The following is a 27,281-nucleotide window of genomic DNA, read 5'->3' as shown; positions in this document are numbered from 1 at the left end:
ACCATGCAACAACACACATCAAGCTTTCCCACACTAGGGTATTCAACCCACTGCCATGGCCCCCTGACCTCAGGTACACACGACACATCCTCTAAGCTCCTACCACCCACTAACACAGGTCCTTCCCCCCACTGTGAGCACCTTCTGCAGCTACCTGCACTGGAGCATTCCCAACACGGACTGCTCGTCATACCAGGAGCACAATGCCCGAAAGCAACCTCTTCAGAGCCACCGCAGGACTAGCCCTGCTACAGCACATCTGTCCTTCCCACTAGTCCATCAACTCTTGCATGGCCCTTTTGTTCACCACTGTATCGCTAGTACCCAGCAGCTCTGACCTCAGTCCAGTCATGCCTGAGAAATACGCTCAAGGAATGAATGTTTCATAAAGCAACAACGTAAAAAAACTGTATTTTCCACTATTGGACAAATGGTGCAAAAGTTTTATGCCACAACTGGATAGAAACCTATCCTTATGGGGGCGCCTGGGTGGCTCAGTCGTTAAGCGTCTGCCTTCAGCTCAGGTCATGATCCCAGGGTCCTGGGATCAAGCCCCGCATTGGGCTCCCTGCTCTGTGGGAAGCCTGCTTCTCCCTCTGCCACTCCCCCTGCTTGTGTTCCCTCTCTCGCTGTGTCTCTGTCAAATAAATAGTATCTTTGAGAAAACAAAACAAAAAAAGAAACCTATCCTTATGTAATCTACTACTTCTTAAGTGGTAAATACTCAAATCCAAGTCAAATATTTGGGACTTCACACAATTTTAAGCAGTTAACCAGTATTCAAGTAATACTCTTAAGTGACAAGGGATGAAAGAATGGAGACACATACTTAGGAGCGGATGACACGACAACTACCTCGAGTCCGCAAGGTAGCAGGCATATTCCATGTGCCTTCTTGAGCTTAATCAAGACAACCCTATGAGGGTTTCACAGAGAAGAAAACCAAGGCAGAGAGAGGTTCAGTAACATGCCCACAAAGACAGTAATTAGAAACTGTTCTAACATCAGCAAAAACAAAACATTACCGAGAGTTCATTACCTTCTTGTAATTCACATGAAAAATAACCTGTCTTGGTTGTATTTCTTTAAGGTGTGGGTCTTCTCTTGCAGTCATGTGGAACTCTAAGCGTCCATCAACAACTCAAGTTTCACCTGCTTGACTACGTGTCTTATTTTTCCACTGAAAATTCATGGCTAAGCAGTGGTTATTAAAACCAAAAGTGAGCTGACCTTAACAGCGATGCCCTAGAGCAATTTTATATAAATGACCAACACCACTCACTCTTTCGAAGTACAGCATCCATAAATTCTGACGCTCCTAGGAAACTCTACCCCCCAACACTAGGCTCCATTAAAAAAAAAAAACAAAAAACCAAAAACCTAACAATTCATAAATCTGTGTTTTCTGGACATGAGAAAGAATGGTCCCGTTCACAAGTTACTGAGTAGGAATCAGAGTAACTAGTATCAGAGAAGGGGACAAGGGAGCTGGGGAATATAAAATAGGTGAGACATTGAGGTAAGGGAACTTTCAAACTTTTTATTTCAAGTTAACACGGACTATTCCTCGAGTTGCCACCAAAGAAGATTAATCATTCAGAGCAGTCCACTGGCTCTTTATCTGCAAAATGGAGTAACAGCCACTACCTAAGACTAGTATGAAAAAAACGTCCGGACAAGCACTTTGAGAAACGAAGTTGTGAAGAGAAAGCACCTGCATTAAATGTACTCAAATCAGACCACCACCCAGGCATATGTCACAATCGAAAAGGACACGTGTATCTCACGTAAAGGGCAGCACCAGGGCCCGTGTGCGCACTACATGGCTGAACCAAGCGTAGACAAGGGCAGCTGACTGGTAATCACACCCGCTTATGTAAACAATTATGTGCGTATTACTTAAAGGCCTAATTTTGTAGTGTTTTGCCTCCACAACTACTTAAGAAACAAAAGCAATTAACTTGAATGTAACTCCTTTTGGCAAAAGTCCCAAATGTAGGAATGGAAAGGAGGTTAATGAGTAATTCCCTAAGTTATAGGGTTATGTTTATACTTATGTTCATATAATTCACGTTAACATTTGAATCACGTCTATCTCCTTACTACCATCAATCATTTTTCTTGCTTAATACAACAAAAATCACTAATAATAAACTATCATGGGGCACCTGGGTAGCCCAGTTGATTAAGCAGCTGCCTTCACCTCGCATCATGATCCCAGGGTCCTGGGATTGAGCCCCGTTGTCAGGCTCCCTACTCAGGGGTAGTCTGCTTGTCTCTCTTTCCCTGCCTCTGCCGCCCCCCGACTTGTGTGTGCATGTGCACGCACTCTCTCTTCTCTCAAATAAAATCTTTAAGAAAAAATTAAAAAAAACTATTATCAAAAAGATAAGAAACTGTAAGTGTTGGTGAGGATGCCGACAAGAACAGTAGTACACTGTTGGCGGGAATGTAAACTGGTGCAGCCACTCTAGGAAACAGTATGGAGGGTCCTCAAAAAACTGAAAATAGAAACCCGTATGATCCAGTATTCCTACTTCTGGATATTTACCTGAAGAAAACAAAAAAATACTAATTTGAAAAAAAATATCTGCACTCCATGTTCACTGCAGCATTATTTACAAGAGCCAAGATATGGAAACAACCTAAGCTGTCTGTTGATGGATAAAGAAGATGTGGTATATATGCAATGGAATATTACTGTCATAAAAAAAAGAATGAAATCTTGCCATTTCCAACAACATGGATGGAACTACAGCGTATTTTGCTAAGTGAAATAAGTCAGACAAATCCCTATGATCTCACTTATATGTAGAATTTAAAAACAAACAAATAAACCAAGCTCATAGAACAAACTGGTGGCTACCAGAGGTGGGGATGGGGGTTGGGAAAATGTGTTTTTGTTTTTCGTTTTTTGTGGTGTGTTTTTTTTTTTTTTAAGATTTTTAATTTATTTGTTAGAGAGAGAGAGAGCAGAAGCAGGGGGAGCTGCAGGCAGAGGGTGAAGCAGACTCCCTGCTGAGCAAGGAGCCCAATGTGGGACTCAATCCCAGGACCAGTCCTGGGATCATGACCTGAGCCAAAGGCAGATGCTTCACCAACTGAGCCACCCAGGCGCCCCTGTTTTTAGTTAAAATAAACTGAATTTATAAACTACTGGTTGAGTCAATGAGATTCTGCTGTTAGAAGTATGCCTTTCAATTATACATGTCCAAAAGGACTACTTTAAGGGCAAGACTAACTTCATGTTTGTTGAATGTCTGTGCTTATCACAGACTATCTAGAAAGATGCTCCACTTAGCTGCCTGCTGCAGAAGCATCTGTGAAGCTTTCTCCAAATGAGCAGGGCCTGAGCACCATGGTTGGCAAGCTCTGCAGGTGCTTCTGGCTGACAGGAGACACACTTCAGAGCCAGTTAAAAAGCAGCAAATTTGTAGCAGAAAGCACAGATTTTGAGTCCTCTTGTGGCCTTTGTGAAAGGACTTTAAAATTCAATGGACAAATGCTTGCTCTGCTCCAACAAGGGGATCGTGAGAAAGGACCCGGGCTGGGCAGGGCAGCCCTCAGGAACACACAACGTCCACACACACAAGAGGTCTGCACCAAGCTGTGTCTGATGGCCAGCAGTGCTAACAAGACCTGGCACACAAACTGGCCTAAATACACCAAACAGTAAACTGAGTCACACTCCCCAGGTTGGAAATGGTTAAGCTGATGCTACAGTAACTCACAGCCTGACATAAACATTCAAATGACTGCCCATTATTTAGAACAAAACTTTGTGGAAGTTAAAAGCAATCAAAGTGAAACACTAGCATTTCACAGCACAATAATAAAAACTGATAAAACATACTTACTAACTGTCCACCTCTATTTTGCCATCCCCAAATAACGGCATCTTCTGCCACTGGTAGCTGATAAGGGGGCTTCTCCATCCAGAACAGAGCGACCTCTAGGTCTGGTGGCTTCCTGTGCAGACACTCATTAGGTACCTGCTCCTCTTCTAAGGCATCTTTCCCAACTGTATGAGCCCACAGACAGCCCTCTTGAAACCCACCACAGCCATCGGCCAGTCCTTCAGAAAACGTCTGACTTGCAAACCCTCCCAATGGGTAATAGGCAAGTTCATTAAAAAACTGAGAATACAATTCCTCTGGGAAGCTCTGCAAACCCCCTCTTGCCAGATTTTCAGGTATATTTACAGCATCTTCTGTGAGTGAGAAGATACGGTCCCCACAATGTGGTACTGCTATTTCTGCACTGTCCCCTGGGATGACAGGAACAACCTGCAGCACCTCGTGAGGAGGGTCTGTGTAGCTGTCCACTTGGGCCACACAGGAATATCCCTCAAGAGTCTCACCTAATTCCATTTCTCTAAAAGTCACCTGTGGACTTCCCACAAAATCCACTCCACTGTTTAATGCAGGTCCATTCAGCGCGGGTTTGGCATGTCTTTGCCTGACATGGTGTGCATGTGTGCTCATCCCACGCACGTCGATGTTGTCTCTCTCCCCTCCCTTACCTGTTGGTGCTGGCTTGCTTGCCCCCGACGTGCCACCCCCTAAGGCATCAGCATCAGAACTCTCCTCAGCTGACTCTGAGAAAACCTGCTCCAGTCCCGCGTTTTCACCGCTGTTAACAGAGTCTTTCTCCTCTACTTGTGACCTCTGCTCACCTGGATTCGGACGTTGGTTTAGAGGTGGTGCAAGATCAAGATCCTCATGTCTGTAGTCAATCACTGCACAGGTTTCATCATTCTCTTCTATGTGACTGGTTCTGCAACCGGGCTGTTCTGTGCTGTCCGAGCTACCGCGAGCCTGTACACCCCGACTGGGCGCTGCCCCGCGGGGTGCTGTGCTTGTTTCCCCGTTAAAGGTGGTTTCAGCGTCTGACTTCACATCTCCTCTGTCATTCTTACTGATCTCTCTGTGACTGGCTTTCGGTGACTCTTTTCCGGCACTTTCTAATCTTCGCTGGTCACTCTCTGCATTCTTCACACACATTTCATCTTCTGTTTTAAAATTTAGGCCAGTTTCACTTTCTTCTTCAGGGCAGGTGAAGGCAAATGCGGAGGAGATAAAGTTACCCTGAAAACAACTGACGCGATCAAGAGACTTGCCATCTGGGGGCACTTCCTGGGAGCTTCTGAGTTCCAGGGTGCCCGTTCTTTGGAACACTCCCTCCGTGTCTGTCTTGCACAGCGTGCCAGGTAAATCACAGATCTTTGCCTGGGCCCTGCTGGTCCCAGTATCTGCACACACGTCTACATGATGTGAAGATCTCCATTCAAGAGCCCTCTGTCCATGACTCTCTTCTTCAAAAATGCTCATTTTATCCTTATCTTGATAAGATGAACTATTTTCAGATTGCGAAGACAACTGTGCTTTGTTTGCAGGCTGGATGCTTCCAGGTTTCAGGCTGCAGACACCCTGCTGCTGCCCCTCGGCCATCGCTGGCCCTAGGAGGCAGTCCAGTCCAGGAACCCCAGGTCCCTTGGGGGCTACTTCTTGGAAACTGGCATGAATGGGAAGACGCTCATTTCTGAAGCTCAGGGAAGTGACACACCTTTCCGAACTTAAATGAATCCTATCTAGACTCCGGGGATGGAGACTACTTTCTGGTCTAACATCGAAACTGAAAGAACCATTGTTTTTCAGCGGTCTGACAGAATTATCTTCTCTTTCCTTTTCAGAGTTTAAACTCTGACCTACACTAGCTGCCACAGCCCCAGATTCACCATTTCTTTCAACTTCGGAAGGGTTGGTAAGTAAATCAACAAGTGAATCACCCATCAGACCTACCTGTTCTAGACTACAGTTCTCACTTTCTTCAGGGACGGCGCACACACGTTCCGGTGAGCCAGTGTCTACGTTACTGTTAAATTCAGGGAGTACGCCCACATTAGGTAACGCACTGCCTTCTGTGTAATCTTTATGGAACCCGGTGTAAGTGTGAGCCCTTAAAGACACAGTCGTTAGTTCAAAACCAGGTTTAGTATTTTCCTTAAAAACTTCCTTCATTTCAGTTGGACGGGGCACGCCCCGTGGAGACAGCTCTTCCCACGGGGCGGCTGACTGTCCTGGGCCTTGTGCAGCCTTCCCCGGCGGCCAGGCCCCTCGGCGAACTCCCTCAGAGATGACAGCTGACCGACTGTCCGCCACAGCAGCTGCTCCACACGTGGGGGCACACAGCTCCTCGGCCACGTCCAGGCAGTCAGGATCTACAACACAAATACTGTAAAACTCGCTCTCTCTCCAAGCCCTTTGTGGTTTGTGCTCAACATTCATCTCCCTACCAGACCTACCTGAAGAGTTACTACCACTACTGATTTGAACACCTACAGCCACTTCTTTCTCTGTGACGGAGTTTATACAAGTGGCTGGGAAAGGGCCAAGATGGCTCCGTACAAGGGCTCCTCCCTGCACGCCCTGGCCAGAAGGCACCAGGACGCGTGAAAGAGACTCATCACCTCTGGAACAAACATCTTCAGAAAAACCCCGTTTACTGACAGGGCTCACACAACGAGTGACCGAGACACTGTCACAACCCTGCTCGAGAGCAACCGTTTCTGAATTCTTATCACTCTCATCTGAACTTTCATACCTAGTTAGGAACTGAGACACTGGAGAGGGAACAGAGTCCGACGACGGCCTCAGCCCCAGACCCTGCGGGTGCCCTGGCCTCACAAAAGCCCTCGTCCACAGATTAGCGGCCCTGCTGCCTCCATGTCCAACACTGTGAAGCTCCTCACCTTCAAGGGTATCAAATAATGAAGACAAAGCTTTACTTATCTTGTTCTTGTTCTCCGACTCCGCCTCCTCCACAGACTCCGGCAACAGGCCAGCTTTTTCACTGTCACTGTCACTACTTAATTCTTTGCTGAAGCAACAACCCATGTTCGAAAGTTCAAAAAGCTCAAAGAACCATGCCTGGCGTTTTCTGAGCCTCCACAAGTGCATCTCACGCTAACTTGCTATGATTTCGGACGAGAAGCCGACACCCAGATACCAAAAATAACCCCTCGCACAGCAATCACATGTCCCTGCCACTCAAATCCAAAACCCAAACTACAACAGGCCCTGCCGAACAGCCACCCTCCTCCACACACTAAAACCAAAAGCACGTGGAACCCAAAGAGGCAGAAGAACAATACATAACTTTCATAGTATCTTCCTATTCTCATAAACTCAATTAAAAAAAGAAGTCCCCACAATTGTTATCCCGGCCAGAACAAGGCATTTCAGACTCCTGTGTTTTCCGCAGTTTCAGCATTCTCTGAATTACCATATCATGGGATGCGGGCAACCCAAGAAGTTAACACGTATATTCCCCAAGGAGAAACAACAATAAAGATGTGTTCTTGAGACTGTATAGGCAGTTACAGCTGCAGCTCATTTTCTGCTTTGAGAACGAAGTCCACGGGGTTATGGAGGAATAACTATGAGGCATGACGGAACGGTGTCCATGAGGGATGCACACTGGAGTGTTTATGGTGAATGGCACATCGTCTGGGATTTCTTCTAAAACACCCCAGCAAGTCAGGAAGTAAATACATACATTTTTTTTTTTTTTTAAAGTGTGTGTGGAGAGGGAAGGAAGAGATAAAATAAAAAGTAGCAAAATGAGGGGGGTAACTCTTCAAGGTCACAATGGGCACAGAGGGTTTACTTTATTATTCTAATTTGCACAGATGTCTACAAATTCTAAGACAAAGGAAAGAGCAAGAGAGAAAAAAAGAAAATCTAACACCCACCAGGCCAACAGCAGTAAGTCCCTCGAAAGTTCCCCAAAGCCCTCCTGGTCCAGGTTGTCTGTTCAGGTATGAGGCTCAGTTCTACAGGCAGAAGCTTTGGCAAATCATCTAATCTCTGCATCAGTATTCTCATTGGTAAAATGGGGCCAACGACAGCTAAAGAGCTGTCATGAAGACATTAAGTAAAATATTCAGATCAGAACCTTAACACCCGTCCAAAGTCCTCCCACTCTGGCCCCAGCCCACCTCTGGCATCACCTCGTACTCTAGAATGCCATTCTCCTTACGTTCTCTATTTTATCCAAAGAACCCAACCAAACAACCCCAGCATTCATCTGCCACGTCTCCTAGCCATGCTTTCCCAATCTCACCAGCCTTTGTGAGGCCATCCCTCCCAACTGTGTAAGACGACCATTTCCCATCCCCACTGGTCACTCTTTATGCCTCTAGGAAAGCATGCTAACAGCGAGTCTTAGTGCCTGTACCATCAACCACCTCAGACCAGAGTCTGTAGTGGCCTCAGAATCTGCAGGTGCTCTAAAAGGATTAAAAGATGCAAACACAGGGACATGTGGGTGGCTCAGTCGGTTAAGCATTCAACTTTTGATTTCAGCTCATAATCTCAAGATCATGGGATCAAGCCTGTGTCAGGCTCCACGCTCAGTGTGGAGTCTGCTTGTCCCTCTCCCTCTGCTCCTCCCTGCACTTGTGCATACTCTCTCTCAAATAAATAAAATTAAAAAAAGAAATTCCCATCCAGGGGCGCCTGGGTGGCTCAGTCGTTAAGCGTCTGCCTTCAGTTCAGGTCACGATCCCAAGGTCCTGGGATCCATTGGGCTCCCTGCTCTGCGGGAGGCCTGCTTCTCCCTCTCCCACTCCCCCTGCTTGTGTTCCCTCTCTCGCTGTGTCTCTGTCAAGTAAATAAATAAAGTCTTAAAAAAAAAAAAGAAACAAACCAGCAAAAGTCGTGGGCAAGTTGTTCACATGGCGTTGAGCAGCTCAGGCTGTGGTAAACTCAAAGAAACCGTGGGTAACTAGTACCACAAGTACCTGGCGATGTAGCTTTAGTTCCAGCAAAACATCAACTGCCAGACTAAATGAATTTTCAATTTGCATTTTATTGGTTTAGGCAATGAAGTTTTACATTTGTGTAAAAATTACATGCATGAAGAGTTTATCAGTAGTTCTCTATTATTAGAAAAACAATTTAGTAACAACTTAGAAATTCTAAGTTCTCATTTAAAAGGTTACAAAAGGTTGAGCAAAACCATGAACTAATAAGCAGCTCCAAGCTTTCATTCCCCTCAGAAATATCAAGAGAACAACCAAAAGCGATGCCCAGATGGCTCAGTCCGTTAAGCATCTGCCTTCAGCTCAGGTCATGATACCAGGGTCCTGAACTGAGTCGGGCTCCCTGCTCAGCAGGGAGTCTGCTTCTCCCTCTCCCTCCACCTCTCCCCCCTGCTCATGCTTGCACTCTCGCTTGAGCGCTCTCTCTCTCACATAAATAAAATCTTTAAAAATAAAAAAAATTAAAAGTTTAAAATAAAAAAAGAACCATCTGAAGCCCACAAAAGCTAGGGTGAAACTCTTTGGGAAATCAGGGCAATCAAAAGCAGCCATGTATATGGGAAATTCCAAAAGCCACATCCAAGCAAGACAGATGCTCAAAACAGTCCTAAGAAGGCCTTAGGCTTTCACCTTGGGGTGATCCTCTAGTCTCTAAGCAAGCTGAGCTAATCAGGGAGTGACTGTCTCAGAACAGAGCCAGTCTATGAAGACTGGGAAGGGTAGCTGTATTCTCTCTCCTGTTTTCTTCGGGGAGGAGGGGGTCTGGACTGTCTGTTTCAGTTCATGGCATTATCAGAAATCTCTGTCAAAATATTAGCTGAACACAAGCTAAAGGAACAGAGGCTTCAATGAACACATATGACGAGGAACAGTCTTTACAAAAATAACTTGGCAAAGTCTCAAAAACAGTAAGACATACACATTACAAATAAAATCAAATGCCCAGTTCTTAGCAATAACAACAACAACAGCAAAAATCACAAGGTATACAAAGAAACAGAAAAACATGACTCATTCAAAGGAACAAAATTCACTATCCCCGAGAAAGCGCAGACATGGGACTTACTCCACAAAGACTTTAAAACATTTTTAAATATGCTCAAAGGGCAAAGGAAAAACATGGACAAGGAACTAACGTTAATCAGTTAGTTCATATAATACCAACAAAGAGATGGGTATTTATAAAAAGAACCAAAAAGAAATATTCTGGAGCTGAACAACAGTAGTTACTGAATTGAAAAATTCACTAGAGGGGTTCAACAGCAGACTTGGATAGGCAGAAGAACCAGGAAATTTGAACAGGGGACAAATGAAATTATCTAGAGGAGTAAAAAAATAAACAGAAAAGTGAGTGGAGCCTAAAGTGAGTGGACACCACCTATGTCCCATATGGACCAACACACTCATCGTGGGAGTCCCAGCAGAGAATATTTGAAGAAATAGTGGCCAAAAACTTCCCAATCATGATGAATATATAAATTTACAAATCCACAATCTCAATAAACTTCACCCAGGATAAACACAGAGACCCACACCAAGACACATTCCAATCAAACTGCTAAAAAACAATCTTGAAAGCAGCAAGAAAAAAGCTACTTGTCAGTTACAAGAGCTCTTCAGTAAGAGTATCAGCCAGTTCATCATCAGAAACATTCCAGGCTAAGAAGGCAGGGCTGATATATTTAAAGCATTGAAAGAAAAAACCGTCCAGTGAGAATTCCTTACCTAGCAAAACTGTCCTTCAAAACTGAAGAAGAAATTAAAACATTCCCAAATAAAAGTTGAAATAGTTTTTTAACACCAGGTCTGCCCTGAAAGAAACGCTAAAGGAGTCCTTCAGGCTGAAATGAAAAAACATGACACAGTAATTCGAAGCTGTATGAAGACATAAAGCTCTCTGATAAAGGTGAATACATGGACAATTACAAAAACTATTATTGCTATTTTGATTTACTGCTCCACTTTTTATTTTCTACAAATTTAAAAGGCAAATGCCTAAAAATAATTATTAATCTATGTAATTGGGCATATAGTAATAAAGATGTAAATTTGTGACTCCAGTAACACAAAGGAGGGGGAGAATTTTACAGGGAGTACAGTTTTTGTGTGCTACTAAGGTTAAGTAGGACAATTTAAATTAGGCAGTTATAATTTTTGGATGTTATATGTAATTCCTATGGTAACCAGATACATGATTAGATCAAGATAAGCTTTTAGAATAAACAACTAACTAAACTATCAATTATGCCATGCTGATAATGAAATTTTTCAACTTAGATAAAGTATGCCTTGCAAAGAAGTATCAATGAAGTACATTACACGGTTTCCTGCCCTTATGGGTCTTAAAACTCCTGAGAGAAAACTAAGACATTTGAAACATTTTTAAAAAATAATATAGAACATAATTTCTTAAATAAATTTTAATCAAATATCTAAGAAGTAATACAGGTGATTAGAAAAGGATGAACCAATGAAGAGAAAAGTTATAGCCAAAAATGCCCTTGCGGGACATAAAACCTGTCCAAGATAAGCAAAAAATTATAGAGGGGAAAAAAAAGGATTAGAGTTGATTTTATTCCAAGCAATAACTCAATTACTTTTCAATTATATACCCCTAATCCATATTTATAATAGTTTTAATGGTCTTTTCCATATAATAAATTTATATAATAAGTAATAAAAGTTCAAACTTCAAACATCTCAGGCTCCAACCACTCCACTGAGGTCCAACTGGCCCCACCTGCCCACCTCACTGCTTGCTTGAATTTCTACCAGGTGGATTTCCCCTCCACAAACCTTTACCTCTCCAATTTTTTCCATCTCAATAAATGAAACCACTATCCATCAAGCTGTTCAACTATCCCTGATTTATCTTTCCCTCACCCCAACCTCTACATCCAATCCACAACTTGGTGTGGTTAAACCCACCTCCCAAATAATTTGAAATCCATTCATTCCTACTCTGACTCACCATCATCATTTCTAACCTTCATTCCTTAATAGTTTTCTATTTGCTTTCTTTGCTCACTACAATCTATTATATGTAAAAACATACTGAGGCCAAAATAATCTTCCTAAAATGTAGTCATGCTATTCCCCACCTAAAATCCTCCAGCTTTATCCCAAATGAATTTCATCCACTCAGAGACAATTCAAATAGGTTTTTGTTTGGGATATTATTTTCTACTTGTTTCTTTTTTTAAATGAAATAACAGATACCCAAGAGGCAGTATCTCATCTTCAGTTTGGACTCAGAAGCCAGGTTTGCCTGGGTTCAAATCATGGTTCTGCCACTCTGTAGTTAAGTAACCTTGGAGAAATTACTCAAGCCTCTCTGGGTCTTAGCCTCCTCTAGCTAAAGATCAATTTTTTGATGCTCACTGACTGGCTAGGATTGTAAAGCATTGCTAGTCAGTAGGGTTTTTTTGAGGGGGGGGTGGGGGCAGAAGGATATTATTAATTATCCAGTGGTAATATTAATATTACCATTGGATAAATGCAAGGCTGCTCCTGAATTCTTCAGACATTTATCTGGGCATCACTATGGTAATTCTACTCACACCATATCCAGCTCAGGAGGAAGACTGAACCTTCGAGAGACTGCTTCCTGAATCAGCCTGCTAGACAGGCTCACTCGGCCATCGAACACCTGCAGCCGCTAAACCAACGACCACACCCACACGCTCAGGCGCACCATGAATGATGCCAGCAAGAAAGATATTCAGAGCAATGCCATTTATAGTAGCAGGAAAGAAAGAACAATATAAATGCCCCCAAACCAAATGACTAAAGAACGACAGCATTGCAACGTAAACAAAATACAACGGCAAGGACAGGGAGATGCATAGATGAAACTACGCCGCGTGGGAAAGATGGGGTGAGGTGTATGTCTGCTGATTACAGCTACATAGAAATGTGTGTATTCTTTCATTTTCTGTAAAGATGCTCAAGTTTGTTGTAAATAAAGCTTTGTTAAAGGACACACACACACTCAAGCCCAGATGTCTCTCAGGGTACCTTCCAGCTCTAGTACAAAATGATCTTATGAAAACCAAGTATGCAACACCCTGTTAACACTGGCAAACAGTAGATCCACATTTTACAAAACCTCACATCAGAGATGGGATGTGCCTGAGGGACACCAGGGGTGCTAAAGATCAAGGCCGAACCAAAAACTTGCCACACAGGGTCTATTATAGGATGTTAACTCTTAAAAGTGACAGAGCATGTGTAGGCAGTACTAGTTGCAAATTACTTCTGTATAGAAGTCCTGAATTCCGGCTTGAGTGTTTCAATTCTTTTCTAGATAGGTCTTATCTCAATAGTTATAAATAAAGTAATACAGGCAAAAAAAAAAAAAAAAACAAAAAAAAAACACCAAAGAGGGGTGCCTGGGTGGCTCAGTTGGTTGGGCGACTGCCTTTGGCTCAGGTCATGATCCTGGAGTCCCAGGATCGAGTCCCGAATCGGGATCCCTTCTCAGCGAGGAGCCTGCTTCTCCCTCTAACCCTCCCCCCTCTCATGTACTCTCTCATTCTCGCTCTCTCAAATAAATAAATAAATCTTTCAAAAAAAAAAAAAAAACCCAAAGAATCCAAAATCTAGTTTCTATCCCTGCAGTAAGTTTTAAAAAGATGTCTGAATATTATGTTGGACTGTAAATCAACCATGGGGAGGAAGAAGATTGGTCCTAAAAATAAATTTTTTTAATGATTTCTATAATTTCCCTCTTAGATTACTAAAGGTCTTATATTTGGATCTTAAATTACTTAAAATATTATAAAATTCATTTTAAAAATCAATGTAAAATACAATATGCAAAAAAAACCCATATATAGTAACAACAATGAAATAATAGTTTGGAGGGAAACTTTCCTTTTTAAAAAATTCTACCTTATTAAAAGAGGGGCAGCAATCCAATCCCTCCTTCAATTTCTATATGAACTGCTTGCAATTTGGGGGAAATTTACTATAAATTTTGTTAACATTACTTTAGGAGTTTTTCTTTTCTTTTTTAAATTGTGCCAGGTTTACAAGATCACTTAGAAGACTGCCAAGCTAAGTGTGGAGTGGCTCCAAATGCACCTGATATATGCATATGCACATAAGCTAAAGACAGAGTTAAAAACCAATGTATCTCCATTTCCTTCTTCTTTCATTAACCACAGCCAAAATGTGAAACCAATTTTCTTAGTAAAAGCTTACTATGACTTGCGTACTTTAAAGAACACAGGCTTTCAAAATGTAGAGCTAATCATATACAGTCAACAGATTACCAGTGGACCATTAAGAACACTGTGGTAAGTATCCGACACTGAACGAACACGTGGCACACCCCCTCCGTAGAACCATACATGCAGCACACAGGTCAGAGGAGAACACACAGTGCTGAACACTTACACCCCACATGGGGCTCTCCCCCCACCATCACCCCCCTTAGTTGGAAACATCAACATTTTCTAATTTTGTTACAATAAATATTTGTTGTAAGGCAGTGTGAGCCTCAGCTGTGACCATCTGCAAGTGAATTACCTGACTCAAAGCTGGGATGGAGCTTGTCTGAGAAGTGGTTTGCGATATGGGACCATTCATCTGTAAAATTGAAAACATCAAACACACCATCATTACAATGTAAAGCAGCATTTTCAAACCACAGTAATTTACCAAAAACAAAACCCACTGAGAAAAACACATTTTTACATGACAAAAAATATTCAGAACAATGTAGGAGCCTTGAAACCTAAAATATTATAAAATTCTGACCACCATATGCAAAATTGCTTGTAGTTTCAATGGGGAAAATTAATAAAAATCTGCTTTGCTTGATAGGGTAAAAATCTTAAAAGCAGTCAAAAAATTTTACAATCCTAGTTAATTCTTTAAATTCATACCAGTACAACAGGTATAATGTTATTACAGGATTTATAAATCACTGCATTCTTCTTAGTGATCTAAACTCCAAAAGCTTTTAGGTGTCCAGAGATATGTGTTTTTTCTCTCCCCTGCTACTGACAGCTTCCTCTACTACTAAGCTACCCATAAACTTATTCAGAATGTAACACCTATATTTAGGTTGTGAGATACGCCAGAGTTACTACTTTGATTTACTTATTAAATCCAACACAGCATCTGTGATCAGAAGAGGAGAGTGAGGCACCAGGCCAATTCTGGCCTCGACCCACACTCACCAGATGAGCGCTGTCTTTCCCTTCCTGGACTCGCTGGCCCTGCGGTTCAGCCACGACCTTAGTGTCCTGATCAGAAGTCATGAGCTGTTTACTTTGTGGCTGCACTGGGAGAAGCTGAATGGCAACTGTAGAATGCTGTAAAACAATAAAAGACAATACATCAGTAACCTGAAGTACAGAATACAATGGATTCTTAAAATTAAGTTACTAGGAAGTCTTAAAATTCTCAGGTTTTCCAGGACATGTGTTTATCCCTCTGGAGTCTAAGTAGCTTATCTATTTATTTACTTATTTATTTTTAATTTGGGCTCCACTCCCAGCTGGAGCCCAACACAGGGCTTGAACTCATGAACCTGAGATCAAGAGCCCAGGAGACATCAAGAGCCAGCTGCCCAACTGACTGAGTCACCCAGGCACCCCTGCAGTCTTAGTTTAAAGAAATCTACCCATCGGGGCACCTGGGTGGCTCAGTCGGTTAAGCGTCTGCCTTCAGCTCAGGTCATGATCCCAGGGTCCTGGGAAGGAGTCCCATGTCGGGGGGGGGGGGGGGGGGGAGTCCCTGCTCAGCGGGGAGCCTGCTTCTCCCTCTCCCCACTGCTCGTTCTCTCTCGGTCTTAATAAACAAATCTTAAAAAAAAAAAAAAAAAAGGAATCTGCCCATAATTTACACCTTTCTACTAACCCAAGAATATACTAAGACTAGAAATCATGTGCTAACACATACAGACCCACTCATGTCCAGAAAACAGATTATAAAATTAATAGAACTCCAATCTGTGATTCGATGAATCTCAAATTCATATATAACATTTTGACCGGACCCATTAATTTTGTCCCAAGACAGTAGTTTTAAAGAGAAATAAACAGTAATTAGTTAAAAAGGAATCCCTTCAAAATCCTGACCCACACAAACCGAAAACCACCTCAAGACGGCAGGACCAGTGCTGCAAAGCAGGCTTTCCAAAGCATTGGCTCAGCTCAAGAGTTAAGAGACTGAACTTCAAACAAGAGATCTCATTTGATTTTCCCAAACAGCATAAGTAGTAACTCTTGTTCATGAGAGACAACAATATTCATGATTTCGTATGATCAGCATGAGAACCAGGGTTCCCAGGCACCCGGGGCTGACCTCTGGTGTTTCCCTCTTTCTGCAGCAAGCCGAGCTGCCTCACAGCACCACTAGGACTGGCTTTAATCCAGGTACCTCTCAGGCTCTTCTGAAAACACAGCATCCACATGCCAGAGACAGAGATTTAAAAGCTAGCTATTTCTGTCTCACAAGGTAACCACTGCAGGTTTTTAGTTTCTACGATGTGCTCCCTACTCTCAGTAACCTGCTTATGATAAATTCCCAAAACCCTTGTTAATGAAATAATCTGATGATCAAAAGTAATCTCATCCAACAGTCAACTCTATCATCAGCCACAAAAGCACAAAATCACTTCCGTGCTATTTGACAGGTTTGGCAATATAAACTGCTAGAAGAGAAGAAACCCTTGAAAACAAAATCAGTTTCACAGAGGTCAATGTCTTCCAAAAGACAGGATGAGTATCAGGTGTTAAACTGTACAAGTTTGCAATATGTGAAACTTATCACAGAAACAGACATCGAGGGGCCCCTGAGTGGCTCAGTTGCTGAAGTGTCTGCCTTCGGCTCAGATCATGATGTCCGGCTCCCTGCTTCTCCCTCTCCCTCCACTCCCCCCCCCCACTTGGTTCTCTCTCTCTCTCTCTCTCTCAAATAATAAATAAATAAAACAAAGAAAGGAAGGGAGGGAGGAAGGGAGGGCGAGAGAGAGACAGAGAGAAACAAACAACTGGACATCAACTCTCCCCAAAAACCAAATCCAGAAAGTGAAGTCATGGGATGCTAACTAGACCGACAAGTCACAGAAGGTGTTACAGACACTTGTACCACTATGAACTTCTAGATTTGTAAGATTCTCAAAGAAAAACAATGTTTGGTTAAAAACAAAGTAAGACAGCCAAAAGGGGGAAATTCAGCTGTAAGAACCCTTTGTTAGAGCTACTACCTGTATTTTTTCAGTGATTCTGTGCCTCCTGAGAGAACCAGCAGCAAGGCCAGGAAGTGGTCTTGCAAAACAAACAAACAAACAAACAAACAATATCCACACACCCAGGATGTGGTCTTACTACAAACTCAGAGCAAACAGGAGCACTGCAGATCACAGGGTGCGGACTGTTTGGACAAGCAGCCTGGCTTCCTCAACACCGCAGGACATTAAGATGCACATACTGGCCAAACCATGGCTGTACTCGGCTTGTATGGCTTTATTTGATTCAAACAAACAACAATCAGGGAAGCAGTACCAATGGGATTATTGATGGTATCAAAGAATTACTGTATTTTCTAAGATGTGAGAATGATGCTGTGGTTATGTTTAATTATTAAAAAAAGGCCTTATAGAGTTGCATATTGAAATATTTACAGGGGCAATAACACGATGTCTGGGATTTTCCTCAAAATAGTATGTGGGGTAGAGACGTAGCAGTTCGGATCTGTTCCCCTTGGAAGATGGGTATGGGGGTTCAGGATTCAATCCAGTCTACTCATGCATGCTTGAAATGTTCCATGACAAAAGGTTAAAAAAGGCAGCACGGCAGTGTCCTAGTACAACAGACGCAGCAGGCCCGGTCTGTCCCAGGCCTCCTATGCACAAACAAGTAACCCTGACGTCACGCCACACGACCTCTCAATGACTGACCTAACGTGCACTGTTTTTCAGAAGTCCTACACCTGGAAAGAGGGCTTACTGATCTCCACCTCGTTTAAGCAGCACAAAAGGTACAGAGCTTAAAATCAGACTTTATCAAATGTCTGAATCTAAAATAAGGACAGAGTAGGATGATGCAACAACTGACAATAGTTCAATAAATAACAAAACCACCTTTTCATTACTCACTCAAGAGACCAAAACCACCCTGAGACTTACACCATTTAAACTACTGCTCTCAGGACTGGCCAAAGAGCAGGTCTCTAGGTTTTAAAGAGAAATATGCAAGGGGGGAGGGGGGGGATGAGAGGAATTTATCACCAAAACAAAGCATTTGCCAGGGTAAGACCTAGAAGTTTGAAAACCTGATGGTGTTCAGAGGAGCCTTCACAAAGCCTTCCTGAGCTGAACAAAAGGACTTATTTCCCCGGTTTGATTTCATCTCTCGATGTGAAAAGGCAGAGAGATGAAATCAAAGGGCCCTCCCTCTTGTCCTGTGGTCTCTATGCTAGACGGACATTTTTTAATTTTACCAAAGCTACACCTAAAAGTTTAATCGATCTTAAACACCTGGGAGAGCATGGTTCTCTCAGAGCTGTTCCTACAGAATCCTTTTCCCATATACCAGAAATGTCTGTTTCATAATGAAACATTCATTAAGGTCTCGGGGGTCCCACCTAGGACCTCCCGTGGCATTCAGCGGTCACTTCTCCAAGCTGCGACAAGCCCTCAGTCTTTGCTCCTCTTTTCTGGGCACTTCCAAGAGTGCCGGCTACCGCTTCTGTCACACAAACCCGGGCCACCTTGCCATGAAGGCGAGGGAGTCAGTGAGCACACCTGCAGTGGCAGCACAGAAGCAACAGGAAAGAAGGGAAGGGCTCTCATGGCCACAGGTGAGCAACGCGCAAAGCTTCTAAAGAACGAACGGGTAACAAGCTCGTTAGGATCCACACACCACGCTGGTCACCTTTGGGGGTTCTCAGGGTACCAACTCACTTTTCCAAAGATTTCTAAAGGCAAACAGTCATCACTCTGCCTTTCCTGTATGACTACTGCTGCATAACCAAGTAGCTGGTCAGGGCGGGCGGCCCTCTATACAGGAGCCACAATTAATAAACAGTGAAAGACCAAATTAGAAAATCAAACTACCTGCAACATCTAATGAAATAACAGAGCAATAACCCCTGATGTCTGCTAAAGCCTGGTGGAGAGCTGATGGAGAACTTCATAATGGTTGGATCAGATGGACACTAAAGTGACTTCTCAATCCCCAACAAAAAAGTGGAACTAGGTGTTATATTCTTCGTGATGGGAGGAAAGAGCACCGTTTATCAAGTATTCTTGCCAAAAAAAGAACCCGTAGTTAATCAAATCTCTAGATCGGGCTCCCAATTTAAAGGAAATTCTGGGGCAATACATGTTAAATCACACCAACACAAAGCCATTAGCTAAATCCAAAATGTGGGGCATTCGAGATAGCCAGATGACCTCATTTCTGCAGCAAACTTAAGACATGGAAAAATGGGAGAGATTTTTATTGCCACAAAATACAAAAGTTTTAAGCAAAATAACCTTATGTAATGTGAGAACTGTATCTGGATTGAAATAAATTAACTTTAGAATGACATTTTTGACAGGAAAAATTGACTGTTGCCTAGGTAATAAAGGATATTATAGAATGATTGTTAATTCCATTGGGCGCAATCCAGGTGCTGCGTCTGTTTAAAGGTCTTATCTGGGAGACATAAACTAAAAGACAGATGACATTACATACCCAGAATTTGCTTTAAAATATGCTAACAATTTTTTTTTTGGTAAATTTAAGAGAAGAAACAAAAACACAAGAATGCAGCAAGTGGCTGGCAGCTGAAGCCAGATGACGGGCACACAGAGGGCTGCTCCACCACCCACCCTCTCTACTTCTGTGGTTAAAAACTCCTACAATAAAAAGTAAAAAGAAAAATCTGACGAGGACTGGTGCAGTTACAGAGAAGAATGGCCAAGGTTATATGAAAAGACTATTTAAACACTCCTCACTTTTCAAACTATGTATTTATGTAAGGTCAGATTTCCTTCTCACCCTTCAACCAAAATAACGTATCACTAACAGATCAAATGCAGAAACAGAGAATCCACCTGAAAGTCTATTAGACATTGAAATGATTTATAAAAATATAAAACAATGCCATTCTCCTCATTAAATTATTTTTTGTTTTGGAAAAGATTGTTACCTTTTCAAGATTTTTATTTTTTTTTAAAGATTTTATTTATTTGAGAGAGAGAGAATGAGAGACAGAGAGCACGAGAGGGAAGAGGGTCAGAGGGAGAAGCAGACTCCCTGCTGAGCAGGGAGCCCGATGTGGGACTCGATCCCGGGACTCCAGGATCATGACCTGAGCCGAAGGCAGTCGCTTAACCAACTGAGCCACCCAGGCGCCCGTTACCTTTTCATAACCAATGTTATTTATGTTACATGTAATGGCTTTGTTATTATTGCCAAAGAAAAATATCTTTTTAAATTTGAGTAATTTTTAATACAAATACACAGATAAGCCCTATAAACTAAAGTTCTTAAAGATCCTCAATAATGTTTCAAAGTGCAAAGAGGTCCCAAGACCACAATGTTTGAGAACCACCAACAGGAGACAAAACTAGTCCTGATGTACAGATGCCTGGTGTTCACGGAGAGGAGGCACCCTGTGTTCACGGATGGGAAGACATGGTATTCTGATGGCAACACTCCCCACACATCTACAGAGTCAATGCAATCCCTATCAAAATGTCCCCTGCCTTTTCTGCAGAAATTGATGAGCTGATTCTAAAATTCCTATGGTAATGCAAGGGACCCAGAATAGCCAAGTAATCTTGCAAAGGATAAAGTTGGAAGACTCACACTTCCTAATTTCAAAACTTACTACAAAACTCTAACAATTAAGACAGTGTGGTACTGGCGTAAGGAGAGACATACAGATCAACAGACAGAATTGAGAGCCCAGAAATAAACCCTCACATTCATGGTCAGTTAATTTTCAAATTGGTACCAAGACCATTTGATGGGGAAAGAAAACTCTTTTCAACAAATGGTGCTGGAAAAACTGGATATCTACATGCAAAAGTATGAAGGTGGACCTCTATATCACTCTATTTATAGAAATTAATTCAAAATGGATCAAACACCTAAATATGTAGCACCTGCCTGGTTCAGTGGGTGGAGCGTGTAACTCTTGATCGCAGGGTTGTGAGCCCCACTCTGGGTATAGAGATTACTAAAGAGTAAAATAAAAAAAATTTAAAAACCCCACCTAAATATAAGAGCTAGAACTACAAAACTCAGAAGAAAACATAGGAGTAAATCGTGAGCCTGGATCAGGCAGTATCTTCTTAGACAGGACAACAAAACCACAAGCAACAGAAAAAAAAATAAATTGGTCTTCATCAAAATGAAAAACTTTTGGGCCTCAAAGCACACCACCAACAAAGTGAAAAGATAACCCAGAGAATGGAAAAAAATATTTGCAAATTACACACTTCATAAAGGATATGTGTATATATACAGAGAAAGAGAAGAGTGTGTTCCTAAAACTCAAGTATGAGAAAATAAGTAAAAAACTGGCAGAGTCTGAACTGACATTTCCCCAAAGACATACAAATGGCCCATAAGTACATGAAAAGATGCTCAACATCATTAGTCATTAGGGAAATGCAAATCGAAACATGAAATGCCACTTCAAACTCACTGGAATGGATATAATCAAACACACAAATAACAAGTGTTGGCAAAAGGACTAAAGAACTGGACTCTTGATACACCGTGCTGGTGGGAACGTAAGCTGGCACAGCCGCTCTGGTAAACAGCTGCAGATGTTGAACACAAAGTTATCATAGGACCCAGCAATCCCACACCTAGCTACATACCCAAGAGGACAGAAAGCACAGAGCATCACCAAAACTTGTCCGTGAATATTCACAGCAACATAAGAGCCAAAAAGTGGAAATAACTCAAACAGTAAACTATCAGAGGTTAAGATCCTTATTTTCGTACATGTGCTTGGCTTACTTCAGTGGATCTGCGAATAACAATGATAGAACCACAGTTTGAGAATTTGGTAATTTCTAAAACAATCAAAGATACCATTCTCCTGAACATGAATGTTTTTTTCCGGCTTACAAGAGGGTGGTGTGTAAACACAGACGATTTGTTTGTGTATCAGAAATCCAAAAAGGGAAAGTATTAGCATTTGGATCTCTGTTATGCAATGATTACTCTAAGTGCTTTAGAGGTTACTGAGTCAACTTCAATTCTCTTAGTGAGGTCTCCTGCCCACTTAGCAGACTGGGAAAATGAGTTCTGAGATGACTCAGTCAGGTTCACAGAGCTGGCTAAATCCAGTGAGCTAATCCGTATACACACGTATAATTTCCGCTCTCCAACTCCCTGCGCCCACCAAGGAATTCGGCCGTGCAGGCAGCTCACCCCATCAATCCGCACCAACGGGCATGCCCACCGTGACACGACCTCAAAGTACCTGCAGTTTCCTTAGCTGGTCTTCATTCCTTCTTCCCTTCTGTGGGGATAATTCATATTGTACCAGTGCACAGATTATGATTTTAGCATTTAAAAAAAGCACTTTTTAAAAAAACAACATGGTGCCTAAATAGAAGCCAAATACTTCATCTTTTTATACAACAGTGACCTGATTCAATGCCAAAAGAAAAACTTGCTGTGTTGAGAGATGATCTGTTGCACCTTACTGGGGAATTTTCAAGGGTACAGATCATTTTTTGCTTTATCAGTTGACCTTGAAATGTAAACATTTCATATGAGATGAAATTCTACCATATGGGGGCAAATAAAAGACCTCTTTTCTCAGTCTAAAAACATTCTTCTGAAGTCAGGAAGTCTCCACTTCTACAGACCACCCTCCATTCTCTACATTCAACACTTCCCCGTCTCTCTTCGCACAGTCTCTTCCCCTTGTCTGGAACATTCCTCCCTCCTTGAAGGCTTTCAACATTCCTCTCTCACTCCTTCTCCGTGTACTCACAGCCTTCTCCGTTCTTCAGGGCACTGACCACATCTGTTGCTTCTCCCCTACTATCCTCAGCCTCTTTAAGGAATGCCTGTGTTTCATTTCCTTACCTATAGGATACAACAGAAATATGTATCCCACCGATGATATGTTACAATTTACCCCCAAGAGAGTCCTTTTGTCAGTAACACTCATACCCAGGTGGTTTAGCTGCAGTGTTGTCTAAACACTCTGCTTCTGTATTTGCATCCACAAAATGAGGGAAAAGTCAAGTCTGCTAAGGTATCTTCTAATTCCACTTGTTCGCAGTTGAGAGCAAGGAGTTCAGGGACAGAGCCTGAGCAAAGGAGCTGGACAGTACAAGATGCTACCACACAGACATGCCTTCTAAGAACTCCCACATTAACAGCTAGGACTGTTTTACAAAAAAACAGTAAATGAATATTCACCTAGATAAGTAAACAGTTTTATCCAAATATGGAAAATGGGCGGTTAAGAACTTTGGAGACTGCCCTAATTAAGTACTATATGGGTTTGAGAATCAATTAGAAATCCCTTTGAGAATCAATTAGAAAAGCCAAAATCTGTTACTTGCAATGTCTACACATACTTCGTAGAAAGACAGTTCACCTGCCAGACCTCTGAAACTGAAATTCATTGGAAAAAACAGAAATGGGCAAAGAAGCTAAATCAAATCATTAAAGCACAATCACAGCATTTGCGGATTTGGAAGGGTATCTGTTAGTAACAGTAACTTTCTTCAAGGAACTCAATATGCACACCTCTAAATGAAAAGTGTAAGAAAATAAAATAACATGATAGGAATCACAGCTCCTCATTCACTCGCTCTACGCTGCAGCTTGCATTATATCGTTTATCTGCGGCTGAGCGGCTGCCTGCATCGCTTTGTAATATTTAAAATGCATATTCCTGTCTTCAGGGAGATTAGTCTATGTACCTTCCACAGCACCTTACAAAGATCATATATTCAATGGCATCTGTAGGCTTGAAGAGTGAGGACATTTATAGAGCAACAGCTGTTTCCAGGAAAGCAGTTACTCTGGCTCTTTGTTTTCTCAGATTCAGTATCTCCATGACAGCCCATTTCCTTCCAGAGCTTTCTCCCACTAACTGTGGCACTCAAAGACACAGACGAATCAAAGAAAGGAATCCAACCTTGGTAGAGTGGTTGTTCAATTACACATTTAAACTGGCACCCGGTAGGGAAACAGTCCTAAACAGATGCTGCCAGTAAGCTTCCAGATTAATTTTTTTAATGTCCTTTTACACGTGTACACCTGTTCTTCTACTGAAAGAGACGGCAGTGGGAAAAAGGAACTTATTTTTTACAGTTCCATCTGATTCTGCTCTTAGAGAGGGCATAAAATCAGACAGAAGACACACTTATTTCTCAGACAAACAGGACTGGAAAAATACCTACATAAGAAGTAAACCCCAAAAGTTACATTTAAAAATTTTCCCACTAATTGCTTTTTAAAATTTATTTAGAAATTCCACACACAATCAGAAAGGTCCCTTCCAGCTTTATGAATAAACTGGTTCGTGGCAGGACGCCTGGGTGGGTCAGCCAGTGAAGCGCCGACACTTGATTTCAGCTCAGATCATGATCTCAGGATTGTGAGATGGAGCCCTACACCAGGCTCCCCGCTGGGCATGGAGTCTGCTTAAGATTCTTCCTCTCCCTCTGCCTCTCCCACTACCGCAAAAAAAAAAAAAAAATTGGTTCATGACACGTTATCTCACCCTGGAGAGGTCAATTATTTGAAAAGATCATTTTAGCTGGCATTCTTATTAAAATACAATACAAAACAGAGAGTTTAGGTCATCTCATTAACTCTCTGGTTACAAGCATTTCTGACAAAGTGCAAACTACCAGTCCAATACTTGGTTATAAAGAAGCCTAAATAAAATATTATTTGGAACAAGGGAAATAATATGAAGATCAAAAAATCCTCTCTTACTTTGCATGTGACTGTGATGGTTATTTTGTAAAAGAGGGCACGAAGCTGAGGTGGGCAATCATATCCTTAGAGATAGGGCCCTTTCTGCCCTCAAAGGAGCATCTCTTCCTCTGACCATGAGTCATTCCTTTCCAGTAGAAGACCATCCCCTAAAACAAGATACACACCTTTTCCCCCAAGGGAAGCAGATGGAAAGGGTAACCACGTTAGGCCTATCTATAGAGGGCGCAAGCTCAGCTAATCCACACACCTGCCTAAACACTACCGGAAGTGCTACACCAAACCTGCGGCCTCCACACAGGACAAAATGCAGCCTGTCTACGTCATGTAACCTAAAATGGAAGAAGAACAATTTTTCACAAAGATGTCCAATTCCATAGATGAAAAGCTAACTGTCCTGAGTCCAGCCTGTTTAGAATGTATTCTGACCTCCATCTGTCTATCCACATTTTCCCATTAAGAACCACTTCCCACGTTGCAAACCGTAAGCCTGGGCCAGCCCGAGCTGCCACAGGAGCGGGCCAGGCTGACGGCCCACCGAACCGCCCTGGCCTTATTCAGGCCCCCTCAGTCCCGGGATCAGTCGGCTCGTCGGCTGCACAGGCTCTTCTGGGTCGATGTGCTCCTGTACTTCTGCCATCCCTTTACCACACACAACCTCCTGATAGCAGGCCAAGTGTGTCTAGAGTCCAGAGGAGAAAAAAAACACCTTACTGCTGGCATTTTGTCTGCATTATCACCTTACGGACAAAGAGCAGAAATGCCTCATTCAGTCTCTTGCAGAATTTTTTTTACCCTGGGCAACTGCGTATGTGTAGCTCTCCCTTGTTTTTGTTAACTTCATTTTGAACATGGGATCATTCTCCTGGGATGATCCACACTCTTCCTAAGAATCCTCACTTTCTCTCATTTACATCTGAACACAAAAAATGCTGCCAGCCAAAAGTAGTATCAACGTACACCTGCACCAAGGAAAGGTCAGAATCAACACCACAAAAAAGTCTTTGAAGAGACCTGGAAGTCCTCTTCAGGAAAAAAACAACTCTGGACAGGATGTGGCTTCAACTCTTTTCAAAAGAAGAGTCTCCATTCACCTCAGCGTTCTCGCCCATCTTTCATTTCTCTGAGGACTGCCGATCACATTTTATCACCCTTTCCAATCTACTGTCACATAACTACAACCTTTCAACTGGAAGTGGATGACAGGGTGGTGGTGAGCAACCTTAGAAGTGAGCATGCTGGCCAAGGTCCGAGCGGGACAGCGGCTCAGAGCGCACTTAACCCTGTGCTGATCTGACTACGCATGCTGATTACGCCCAGGAGGGCTCCAAAGAGTCAGAACTAGACGTGATAAAATTGTCTCAAGTCCAGAACTATAAAGAAAGTGGTTTACTTTAAAAAAAAAAAATTAAATTTAAGAAAAACCAACACAGCGGGGCGCCTGGGGGGCTCAGTCGTTAAGCATCTGCTTTCCGCTCAGGTCATGGTCTCAGAGTCCTGGGATCGAGCCCCGCATCGGGCTCCCTGCTCCGCAGGAAGCCTGCTTCTCCCTCCCCCACTCCCCCTGCTTGTGTTCCCTCTCTCCCTGTGTCTCTGTCAAATAAATAAATAAAATCTTTAAAAAATAAATTAATATAATTTTATATGTCAATTATATCTCAATAAAGGCAGACACTTAACCATCTGAGCCACCCAGGTGCCCAAGGATGTTAAATTTAAAAAAAAAAGCTTTGGGAAAAGGTACTTCTGACCTATGTTAATCAATAACCAATTAGTCAAAACAAAGGAAGAACATCCTAAATGTGTAGTGTTTCTCCAAATGAAGGACAATGAAATTCAGCGAGTCGTGAAAACATTCCCAAGGGTGTGCAGGGCTCTAAGTCAAGAGCTGTTTGAGCCAACAGATGGTAGTGATAAAGGTGACAACAGGAACACCTGGGTGGCTCAGTCGGTCAACTGTCTGCCTTTGGCTCAGGTCATGATCTCAGGGTCCTGGGATCGAGCCCCACATCAGGCTCCATGCTGATCGGGCTCCCTGCTCAGCAGGGAGTCTGCTTCCCCCTCTCCCTCTGCTGCTCCCCGTGCTTGTTGCTCTCTCTCACTCTGTCAAATAAAAATCTTAAAAAAAAAAAAAAAGGATGACAACTTACCTTCCCCAAGTCCTCACTACAGACCTACAGACATTCCCTAAAATCCTGTTATGTGAACAGGCAAATCATCTTCCTTAAAAATTAAAAGCCATGGGGTGCCTGGATGGCTCAGTTGGGTAAGCGCCCGACTCTGTATTTTGGCTCAGGTCATGATCTCAGGCATCAGACTCTGACCTCAGCGGGGAGTCTGTTTGAAGATTCTCTCTCCCTCTCCCTCTGCCCCTCCACTGCTCACGCTGTCTTGCTGTCTTTTTCTCTCTCAAATAAGTTTTAAAAAAAAAAATTAAAAGCCATTTAACAGCTTTCTAAGTGGTGATAAAATATGCCTTATTTCAAGACCTACATTAATGTGCATCCCTCCTTTCTTGTAAT

General features: G+C 42.5%; 1 protein-coding gene across 2 annotated transcripts in view; it reads right to left on the bottom strand.

Annotated features, from left to right (window-relative positions):
- LARP4B (La ribonucleoprotein 4B) overlaps positions 1 to 27,281 on the bottom strand; it is an 87,619-nt gene that overhangs the window by 47,314 nt on the left and 13,024 nt on the right. Inside the window, exons 2-3 of one of the 2 annotated variants that reach the window (XM_088025831.1) lie at positions 15,013 to 15,147; positions 14,357 to 14,416 (exon numbers count right to left, since the gene is read on the bottom strand). In XM_088025831.1, coding sequence (XP_087881957.1) covers positions 14,357 to 14,416; positions 15,013 to 15,093 — 141 coding nt within the window. In that variant the 5' untranslated portion in view covers positions 15,094 to 15,147. Of the gene's footprint in view, positions 1 to 3,857; positions 6,912 to 14,356; positions 14,417 to 15,012; positions 15,148 to 27,281 lie in introns of those variants that run through there. The other variant, XM_088025830.1, reaches the window with a different exon arrangement.

This window comes from Eumetopias jubatus, unplaced genomic scaffold (assembly GCF_037043125.1).
Source record: "Eumetopias jubatus isolate StellerSeaLion01/CBP00866 unplaced genomic scaffold, mEumJub1_p1.0 scaffold_8, whole genome shotgun sequence".
In the NCBI taxonomy this organism is placed as follows: domain Eukaryota; kingdom Metazoa; phylum Chordata; class Mammalia; order Carnivora; family Otariidae; genus Eumetopias; species Eumetopias jubatus.
The sequence above is the reverse complement of the archived record's forward strand: the minus strand, read 5'-3'. Positions and strand labels throughout refer to the sequence as shown.